This window comes from Phragmites australis, chromosome 9 (genome assembly GCF_958298935.1).
Source record: "Phragmites australis chromosome 9, lpPhrAust1.1, whole genome shotgun sequence".
NCBI classification, from domain to species: domain Eukaryota; kingdom Viridiplantae; phylum Streptophyta; class Magnoliopsida; order Poales; family Poaceae; genus Phragmites; species Phragmites australis.
The window spans coordinates 27,317,043-27,327,477 of record NC_084929.1 but is presented as its reverse complement, the minus strand read 5'-3'; the positions used below and the strand labels follow the sequence as shown (position 1 = coordinate 27,327,477).

The 10,435-nt window shown below is 45.9% G+C and overlaps 2 protein-coding genes across 2 annotated transcripts; one reads left to right on the top strand and one right to left on the bottom strand.

Moving 5' to 3' along the window:
• Positions 1-476: 476 nt before the first annotated feature.
• On the bottom strand, positions 477-2,198 carry LOC133928960 (U-box domain-containing protein 27-like). Its single transcript, XM_062375504.1, has one exon. The coding sequence runs from the start codon at positions 2,040-2,042 to the stop codon at positions 684-686; it is 1,359 nt and encodes a 452-aa protein (XP_062231488.1). The 5' UTR covers positions 2,043-2,198; the 3' UTR covers positions 477-683.
• A 3,698-nt stretch (positions 2,199-5,896) lies between these two features.
• Positions 5,897-6,667, top strand: LOC133928108 (pentatricopeptide repeat-containing protein At2g20540-like). The gene has a single exon (XM_062374379.1). The coding sequence runs from the start codon at positions 5,897-5,899 to the stop codon at positions 6,665-6,667; it is 771 nt and encodes a 256-aa protein (XP_062230363.1).
• The last annotated feature ends 3,768 nt before the right edge of the window (positions 6,668-10,435 follow it).

Below are 10,435 nucleotides of genomic sequence, written 5' to 3'. Positions count from 1 at the left end.
AGACCTCGATACTAAACAATAATACCAAATTCTGAAGGGGACAGAAGGTAGCCATCTACTCCAATACGCGCACAAATCAGAATCACAGTGCAAATGGTGCCACTGCTTCGTTTTCGTTTTGGCTTTGTGGATTCACATCCAATCAGAGCGGTGAGACGGTGACTTTGGGGTGAAATTCACGTTCTTATTCGAGTTCCTACAAAGATTTCTCATTTTAATGCAAGCAGATGATCCGATTCTGATCCCCTACATTAAGAGCACTTATATTAGTGCTAGGAAGAAGTCAAAATGAGCTATCACCAATGCTAAACGACGTAGGCATAGATGCTAAAGTAAAAATATATGACATCAGTGCTAAGTTTTACTACTGCCGTTAACTTTATTTTATTTATAAAGTTAAATATTTTTAATCACTTTAGCACTGTAAAATAGTGTTAAATGATGTTAAGGGATAAAATAGAAGATGCTAAGAGAGATGATACTAGATAACTACACTTAACACCCAATTCGAGGTTAACGGCTGTAAATGCTCTTACATACACTGCAATTGTGCAACCCCGACTTGTGATGGTTCTCACGCGCTGATCGCGAGGGGTTGGCTAGCTTGATAAAATACAACTGCGAGCTAGAGGTGCAGGGCGACGCGTTTCGGCCGACGCTTTGGGCTGCTCTAACCCGCCGGTTCAGTACGGCATGACATGGATGGTGCGGCTGTCGTAGGCGGCGGCCATGCCTTTCCGTTCCTGCTCCAGCCTCACCGCTCTCAGCAGCTCGCCGGCCATCCGCGACGTCGTCGGGGAGCAGTCACCCTGCATCACCACGAGCAGCTTCCCCACCGCCTCCGGCGCCGCCGCGACGGCCTCCCGCATCCTCCGCTCCCCGCCGCCCGCGCAGCAGGACAGCCACAGCACCGCCACGGCCGCCTCCCGGCCCGCCGGCCCCACCCGGATCACCCTGCCCATCACGGCGGCCGTGACCTCAGCCGCGTCGGCGGCGATGGCCGCCTTGCCGTCGCCGCACCGAGCGGCCTCTGCTAGGAGCCGCAGCGCGGACTCCGCGGCGGCCGTGGGTGCGGCCGCGACGACCAGCGCCAGGGCTGGGATGGCGCCGGCACGCACCATCGACACGCGCGCGGGCCGCCCGCGGACCTGCACCGCCGCGGCCATGCACCGGATGGCCGCCGGCGACGCGGCGTCCTTGAGGATCCGCACTAGATCCGGGAATAGCTCCGACCGGTCGGCGATGGCGGTCTTGGCGTCGGCGTCCGCCACGGGCGACGTCAGGATCGCCTCGAGAACCGCGACGCCGTTCGCGCCCGTGCCGAGCAGCATCGTAACGATGCGGCTCAGATCGCCGGCCACGAGGGAGGCGACGAGGGCTTCCTTGGCCTCTTCCGCAACTCCGTCCGCGGACAAGACGGCCGCCAAGGCCTCCACGGCCATCTTCACCTTCCCACGCTTATCTGCCCCGTCCTCGGTGAGGTAAGAGAGCAGCTCGGGAGCCACGGTAGCCAAGATCCTCACCGCGTCCACGCGCGCGTCAGCGCCCGCCCCGCCCTTCGCGAAGGAGAGGAGAGCCGGTACAGCAGAATCGAGATCGGCGGCCACGGCGGACGCAACGGACGCCTGCTTCCCTTTCTCCGGCGCGATCTTGGCCGCCAGCGAGCGCACGGCCTTCTCCGCCGCCGCGGGCTCCCCGTCCGCGGCCGCGAGCTGCGACAGCACCTCCTCGGGCGACGGCGAGGGCGGGAGCGTGGCGGCGTGCAGATGGATGAGGCGGCGCAGGAGCAGGTTGGGGACCAGGTCAGTGGACGCCAGCGGCAGCCGCGTGGCCGGGCAGGTGCGGTGGCCGGAGTCGAGCCACCGCTGTATGGACGCCCGGTCGTACGTGGCGCCGGTGGGGAGGCTCACGGGCGACCGCATCACCTCCAGCGAGATCGGGCACCGGAACGCGGCCGGCGTCGGCGGCGCTGCGGCCATCACGAGCGGCTCCAGCGGCCGGATCCGCCTCCTCGCTTGCTGCCCGGCGACGGCCGCGTCCATGGCGAGCGAGGGATGAGCTGTTGGGGACGGTGGAGGCGAGGGAGAACGGAGGGCCTTAAGAATGGTGGGGGTGACGTCAGCTAGTCAACGGTCAAAGTCAAGTGGTGCGGGTGGTGGTGTTGACGTTTTCCTTTGGAAGGCTGGCCTGGGGCCCTGGGCTCGTGCCATGACGGACAAGCGGGCAGGATAGAAAGGGGGATGGGAACGAAGATGCCAGTACCCTCCAGATTTTTTTGTGTGTGGGCCCTACTACGTACTTCCTTCCGGTTGAAATTGTGGCAAATTCAGCCGGAAAGTTCAATTTCTCTCAAAGAGCAGCTGAAAACACCGATGAGCTCAACCCCGTTTGAAATACGAGATTTTCATAAGATATATGAGATTCTCAACTACATAAGGATTGGTGACCTTTGAGCGTTTGGAATGTAAGGGTGATCGGAAATTTTATCTGACATAATTTTTTTCTATTCAACACTAGGCAAGTGTGTTCGACACCTTGAGCTGTTTTCTTGTACTTCGTTTGTTTGAATCTTTCTTCTATCAATGCATTATACGTCTTCCTCTCGTGTATTTGAGAAAAAATGATATAATTCCTTTTCTTATGATTTTAGAGGAATTCTACACAAATACATATTTACATAGAATTCCTTCCCCAGTTTTGGTAGCCAATTGGGCACCATAAAAAAATATGGGGAACCATGTTTTCCTAACTTCATGTATGAAAAGAATGCTGCAACACGAAAGTTAGAATATCCGCCGTTGGGATATTCAGTTGTTCTAACTTCAAATTTATCACAATGTTCATAACTTCTTACAGTTGGATTTTTATATACTCTTTTAAATTCTTGTGAACGTCATGCATTTCAAACAAGGCTCCTTTGCACTAAACATCAAGTATTTTTATTTACTACAGGTTATGTATGGTGGGCTAATTTCTGCACAAGGTCTCACCAAGGTACAAATCTGACCTTCAAATTTCCATCCCAACCAATGTTAAGCAGTAAGTAGCGTACTTGTGTGGATCAAATTGTAGCGTACTTGTGTGGAACAAGGCTAAACTTTGCATTAAACATCAAGTATTTTTGTTCAAAATAGGCATAAATTATCGTACGTGCGCATAACCCTTCTAACTTGTATTTGTGTGGATCAAATTGTAGTGTCTGCATGGGACACAGTGGTTGGACAGCAGAGTACTTGGTTTGCTCTATCTTTTGGTCAATGTTGAATAAAAGCGCTGTTTTAGATTTAGTTTAATTCATAGATAAATCTTAAGCACGAACAGATAAAGTAACATTATGATATAACAATAATATATCCTAAACACATACGTAACAAGCCAACACATGCAACTCTCTAATATACTCGATAACAAAAACAACAGAGTAATACTAAACATGACATATGTGAGAAAATTAGAGATCCATCACAGTGAATGTACTAATCAGCAACAAAAGATGTAGAACCCTCATGACAACTATGCAGAAGACAATGACGAAAAGGGTTACAGAAAATGACAACATAAGAGGACATGGAGGAAGCGGATTGTGATTAGTCGATGACATAGATGAAGCAGATCGTGAACAATCGTGTCCATCGCTACCCAAAAATCTTATTCGCTCCCTCTTGTTACAGGATCCTAAGAGCGATGGGTTCTGAAGACATGCTCTTGCGATCGTCGGTGCACGTCAACATAACGGGATGGAGTAGTCTACCTGTGACGGCGCAGCATAGAGAAAGAGAAAAAATCCCTAACTCGCGTATATCTTTTGTGGTGGTGATTGGTATAAATATATAGAGAAAATTGTGTGGTTGAAACGTGCCACAATCGGATTCTTAACCGACATGGTTTTCATATATATAACCATGTCGACCATTTTTTTCACATAGCAAAAGAGTAAAAAACCAGTAAAAGAAGGCTCGTATATATAACCACATGCGTACGCCCGCGCCATGATCACAGCCCAGCAAGGCAAGCAAGCACACACGTGTTCTTCTAGTCCTCTCATCCACACATGCTATTAGGATGAAAGATAATTTTTTTTAAGTTAGTCTTCCTCCAGACTTCCACCTCCACAAAGTAAGGTGGAACTAAAATCACACCCTTCCTTCACTTGTTAAGCTTTTTGAGATTTATTGAGAATTATTCTCTAAAATATAATAGCCAAGCCTATATATTCTAGAAGTTATAATCAATTTCCATAAATTTGGGGCACCGTCTTTTTTGCAATATTGAATTTACTTTAATTGAGTTTCTTTTTCAACGGGAAAAACTGAGTTATATGTGTATTCGGTGTAGAAATGAAAATTAAGACTTAGGATGATAGGAACCAACCAACTAGTACCACCAAAACTGTATAAAAAAGATGTGTTTTCATTCAATTTTCTAGAAAATATTTTAAGGGGTCAAAGAAAAAGTTTGTCAAGCTTTTTGAATGATAAGAATCCACTTTACAAAAAAATATTCTTTACAAAAGTGTGAGATAGAGATACCGAGATTGAAACCATAGGCAAAACACTCAAGAGGAAACATAGGTTATCGGCGTCGATATCACAAAAGACCCACATTTTTAAAACACGTACTGCGGCCGAAAGATGCATGCATGCAAAAGCCAGGAGCCGAAGCTAACCACGCTTTGCGCCATCCTTTTCCACCCTGAACTGAAATTCCAAATTTTCTCCTCCTTCAAACCGTGCGCGTCAGCCAGAATCCGTGATTTGGACACTCCGGCGCAGGCCACACGGGCGCTGGAAATGTGGCCACTTCTTTCCCGAAAGCGCACCGCCGAAGAATCCCGCAAAGCTGGCACGATTGGTCAAGCGACAAAACGCGGGAAAGCGAAACAAAGGCGCCCGGCACATATCCTCTCTCTCTCTCTCTCGTCGCCGGCGACGGCGGCACGGATCGAGATCCTTCTTTGGCTCGCGGATCGTTGTCAACGGCGAAGCGTATCTAAAACCGTTTCATGCACGAGGCTGATTGACTGGCTTGAAGCAGCATTTGGGCGATGTTATGGGTTCGATACCTTTGTTTTGGTCTGCCAAATTGGATCCAGGGAATCGGCCTTTCCACGGGTGTTAGCGTCAGGGAGAGAAAGTGGAGTCAAAGGATAAGGAGAAAAAAGAAATATGTTTGAAATGTCGCTAAGATTTATACTATTAGATATAGATATATCTTCTTTGTTATTGTTTTTTTAAATTAATTAAGATGGTACAGAACATGAGATTATTATTTTAAAGTACGTCCAAACATGTATAAAATCTCGTATTCTCTTCTTTGATATGCATAATTGATAAATAAATATTAACACCAGTGGGGTTTCTCGATCTCCGGATGGCTTAAAGGGAAGTCGCAGGGCAGCATGCCAATTTGATGGTAGTGGTAGGCACAAGGGCGGGGTGCACAAGGCGACATGGACATCACCGGACATAAGAAGTAGAGGATTGCCAAATGGATCGTGCCGGGGTGAGAGCAAGAGGAAACAATTCTGACAAAGCTAAGTTAGCGTGGCGGAGGAGCGATAGTGGATCCGACAACGGGGATGCTGCTAGAGATAGAGGTGGAGGGCAGGGCAAGAGAGCGAGATAAAGTGTTGGCGCAGAGGAAAACGAGTTCTGTCGCGAGAGGGAGGGGAAACTAGAGGTTGAAGACGAGGCCCTGGCCATTTGATCCACATGGGGCAGCCCACGTGCAAGAACATCTTCTTCTCTGCCGTAAGATGACACGTCGCAATTGAACCAAACATCTCCTAAATGACTAACTAATCAGATCCCGATTAAAAATTGTTGGCACGTTTTTTGCGTAACACTTGAATTATTGATTGTTCAATCTGTGAACAGTACGAACAGGGTTCTACGGCATGCCCGAGAAGGACGTCATTTCATGCAGCACGGTGATCTGCGGCCTCGCGGCGCACGGGAGGGCGCACGAGGCGGTCAGATTGTTCGCGGAGATGGATAGAGAAAGAAGGGTGAAGCCTAACGGCGTCACGTTCGTCGGGCTCTTGTCAGCCTGTTCCCACGCCGGGCTCCTGACGAAGGCATGTGCTATTTCGACCGAATGGGCTAGGGATGCCTACAGCGTCGAGCACTGCGGCTGCATCGTCGATCTCCTCGGCCGGTCAGGGCGAATCCAACGCGCGCTCCACACCATACGGGGCATGCCCGTCCCCGCTGACGCCAAGATATGGGGGTCTCTGCTTAGTGCGTGCCGCAGCCACGGCGACGTCGACACGGCCGTGGTGGCAGCCGAGCGGCTCGTCGATCTGGAGCCGGGGCGACGTGGGCAACCTCGTCATGCTGGCCAACGTGTACGCCGTGGCGGGGCGGTGGGGCGATGTGGCGAGCACAAGGAACGTGATGAGGGGCCGGAGCACGAGGAAGACGCCGGGGTGCAGCATGATCGAGGTGGACAACGCGGTGCGCAAGTTCGTCCCAAGGAAGGCGATGAGGGGCCGGAGCACGAGGAAGACGCCGGGGTGCAGCATGATCGAGGTGGACAACGCGGTGCGCGAGTTCATCGTTGGGGAGATTCGGAGAATCTGGGGCCTGAGATGGGAGGCCTCGCTGCCTTGCTGGATATCCTGGCCTCGCAGCTTGCCGATCATGAGTGGAGCTATAGGATAGTCTGAATAGCCCTGAGACTATCTTGTAGTATTGGGCTTTATTAAAGTACCTCGCGGCTCACCTGATCGGCAGCCAAAAAAATAAGATCCACACATACACAGCCCCAGTGGTTCCCATCTCCGGAACTCGCATCGGTCCCTATCTCCCGATCCGATGATCCTCATCCAGCCATCCACATCTCGATGCCAAACCACCACCCGCTGAGTTGCCAACTCTCAGCCGCGTCAACCCTCCATCGCATCGGACCACCTGTCGTGCCAATCAGCCACACCGACCATCGCGCGTCCACACCAAATTGTCGATGCCTGACCTGACGTGCTGAGCCGCCAACCCTCTGCCACGGCAAGTCACCAATCAGTCAAGCCACCGCGCTGACCCCTACTGCGCGACCACACCAAACTTCGGCCGCCGCGTCGCCGACCGCCCGACCCACCAGACGTCGTGTCTCACCACAACGCTCCAACCCCGCCCCACCTGCCTTGGCCGGTTGGCCCAATGGCCCTGGGTCCGTGATCCGTCGTCGATCTGACATGGATTGATTGTGTGAATTGTGATGGACTGAATAACTGATGGTGAGGTTCAGTGGTTCACTTCACACAACTAAACAAGAGAGTTGTAGTGGAAACTCTGCAGGGGACGTTTCAAAGCACAAAGTCAAGTATGTTGTAAGTACAAACATTCCCATTTCATGCATGGTTACATTTGCGCTCTGAGATGCCGCCCTAGAGGCAATTAGTTACTGTAATAAACTTAGTGCTTGCAAGGTCTTATGCCACTAGATCCATCATTCATTAACATCTGACTTAAATACAATTTTAATTAATTTTATCTTCTCTCTAATTTAGCCCTTCCTGAAAACGTCATTCATTCAGTATGCTACTTCATCAATATTATATATTCAGTTAAAACTTTCTATCATTTGAGTTTATTTTCAATGTTCGTGATGTTTGTCATTTTTAATACACAAATAAGTTGTATCAGTTTTTATAAAGGAGAGACAAGATATTGTTAATGCAATATCACTTATGAGTTTGGCAAAGGAAAGAATGCAACAAATGAGGTCTCATATGGTGAGAAGAATTCTTTAAAGGACTGGTTACATCATTTTATATAAAATATAGTATCAACATTTCTTCATTAGATGGTAATTATGTGCCTCATGGAAGATTCCTATGATTTTACCCCAAACAAACAATTGATGATTATTATAGAAGAGATATATATCTTGGTGTCATTGGTAAAATTTAGTAAGAGCTTAACAATCGGTTTGATGAGGTTAATATAGAGTTTCTTCTTTGCATGTTGACCTTGAATCCGTTCAATTCATTTGCTTCTTATGATGCACATAAAGTACTTAGACTTTCCAAGTTTTATCCCAATGACATATCAATCATGGATTTGATAAGATTTAAATTCAACTTGATAATTTTATTCAGGATATGAATAAAGATGATGGATTCAAATGTCTAAATAATCTTAGAGAGCTCTCTATTAGGCTTGTTGAAACAAATAAGCATGTTCTATATAATTTAGTTTATTTGCTTCTTAAGTTAGTATTGATCCTGCCAGTGACGACGACAAGTGTTAAAAGAGTATTTTCAACATTGAGTCTAGTGAAAAATAAATTAAGAAATAGTATATGCGATGAATTATTAAATGGTTCTTTAGTCACATTTATTGATCATGATATTTTCTACAAAATAAGCGAGGATGATATAATTGAGACTTTTATAGCTATGCGAAAACGTAAAGTAGAGTTTTAGAGTGATATTGTAATTTTATATGTGTCAATCTATATAAGACTATTTCATATTTGAACTATTTATATTATACTTTTTGTAAATTTTAAATTTATTTATTGAACTTACAATGTTGAGAACTTTTAATATTAGTATATTGTACTTTTAGCAAATTTTATATTTATATATAAGATTTAAAAAAATTGGACACATTCAGTGTTCAAATACTGGCTCCACCACTGTTGTGGATAATGTAGAATTCGTTGATTCAGATTGTTGGGTTGATGCGAGTGTGTTTGCCATTGACTGATCACTGTTACGAAGCTATCTTGCGACTTGGCTGGAAAGCATGTTCATTCCGGCGAGCAATTCGGTGCCTGTGGGTGGAGAGTCCCCCATTGGAGTTCGGCTGCACACACGATAGTTTGGAGGCTGCAACAGAACAGCTCATCAGTGCATGATTTAAAATTTTTAAAATAATTCTTTATTAGAAAATTACAAAAATATTATCTAAAATACAAAATTTGCAAAATAGGTGCATGTCGGTACGTGAAGTGCCGACTAGAGACCTTTCAGAACTTCACGTGCCGACAACCTACATGGTGTGATATGGCAGTGGACCATGGGGGCTGTCGGCATACCGTGTGCTGACAAGCCCCCGAGTACCTGCAAGCATGTATGTCGGCAAGCAGTACGCCGACAAGCCTATTTGCACACCGTGTGCCAACGGGCCTGTCGACAAACCGCTTGTTGGCAGGTTTATGTTTTCTTAATTAAGTTACTTTTATATTAAACTGTTTTTTCATAACAAAAAATTATTTGACCTCAACATTTATATTCTATGTATTCATCGAATGTAACCACTACTATACAACAATTATACCCTAAATGTTCAACAATGCACATTGACATCGCATTTTAAATTCAATGTTGCATTAAATTATCTAATGTAAATATGGCTACAGATTTTCCATATCCTAAATCTATAGAATATTTCTACTACAGATATGTCTCCAAGCAAATCAAATTGCCTATTCTACATATTGAAAGTGCATATAATCCTTATGTGGTTTTGATAATTAATGACAATACCTATAAACTAACAATTATGCTGAGAATTGTTAGTATGTTGTTTCATAGGTGATGCGTGGAGAAGAGATTTGTATGAAGATGAGTGGGCTCTAAGTGATGCTCGGGTAAGTCAAGGACAATACCAAAACCACACATGAGTGCATCTAGCCCTTATATGTGGTTTTGGTAATTAAATGATGAAACATGAATTAGTTAAGAAATATCATGCGTTCAAAGAATTGCATGAAGTCATTGAGATCTTAGTGATGCTCATGAAAAAAAGAAGAAACTTGAAGAATGAAGTCTAAGTTGCTTGTAGAAATCAAGTAACTAAAGGTATGTCATTATCAATAGGGTTTTATGAACTAACTCGTATGCTATGTGCTTGAAAATAAGTGGAGTTAGGTTCCACACGAAGAATGACAATAAGCATGAAGGCTAAGTTACTTGTGGAGATCAAGTAATTTAAGGTATAAAGTTGTCATTTACGTTTTATAGACTAACTCATGTGATTTGTGCTTGAAAGTGAGTTGGGTGTTAGGATCCATAAGAATACATAAGTTGAATTGAAATCTAGTATGCCAAAAGTGAAGAACAAATATTGGACTCCATATTTGATAAAGTGAATTCATTGAAGATGTTGGATATAAAGTTGTTTTCTATGACAAAATGGTGAAGGGCAAGCAAGACTCAGCTGCGATGGACCAACCAATGGTGAAAGGCAAGCAAATAGCTTGGCACCGAAGGACCAAGGCGGTGGTGAAGAGTGAGTGAAGGCTTTGCGCCAATACCGTACGAGACCATGAGAAGCTACGAGTGATTCACATCAATCACATGAAGAATCAATAAGAGGTGGAGTGAAGATGATATAAAAAGTTGACAACCCTATAAGTTTGAAGGAAAAAGTGGTATTTGAAGGTATTCAAAGGCTCAAAGTAGCTCAAATGAGTTTTATCTTTGAAT

Bases quoted from the DNA above. Each gene is read 5' to 3' on its own strand.
- LOC133928108 (XM_062374379.1), top strand. From the start codon at position 5,897: ATGCCCGAGAAGGACGTCATTTCATGCAGCACGGTGATCTGCGGCCTC.
- LOC133928960 (XM_062375504.1), bottom strand. From the start codon at position 2,042: ATGGACGCGGCCGTCGCCGGGCAGCAAGCGAGGAGGCGGATCCGGCCG.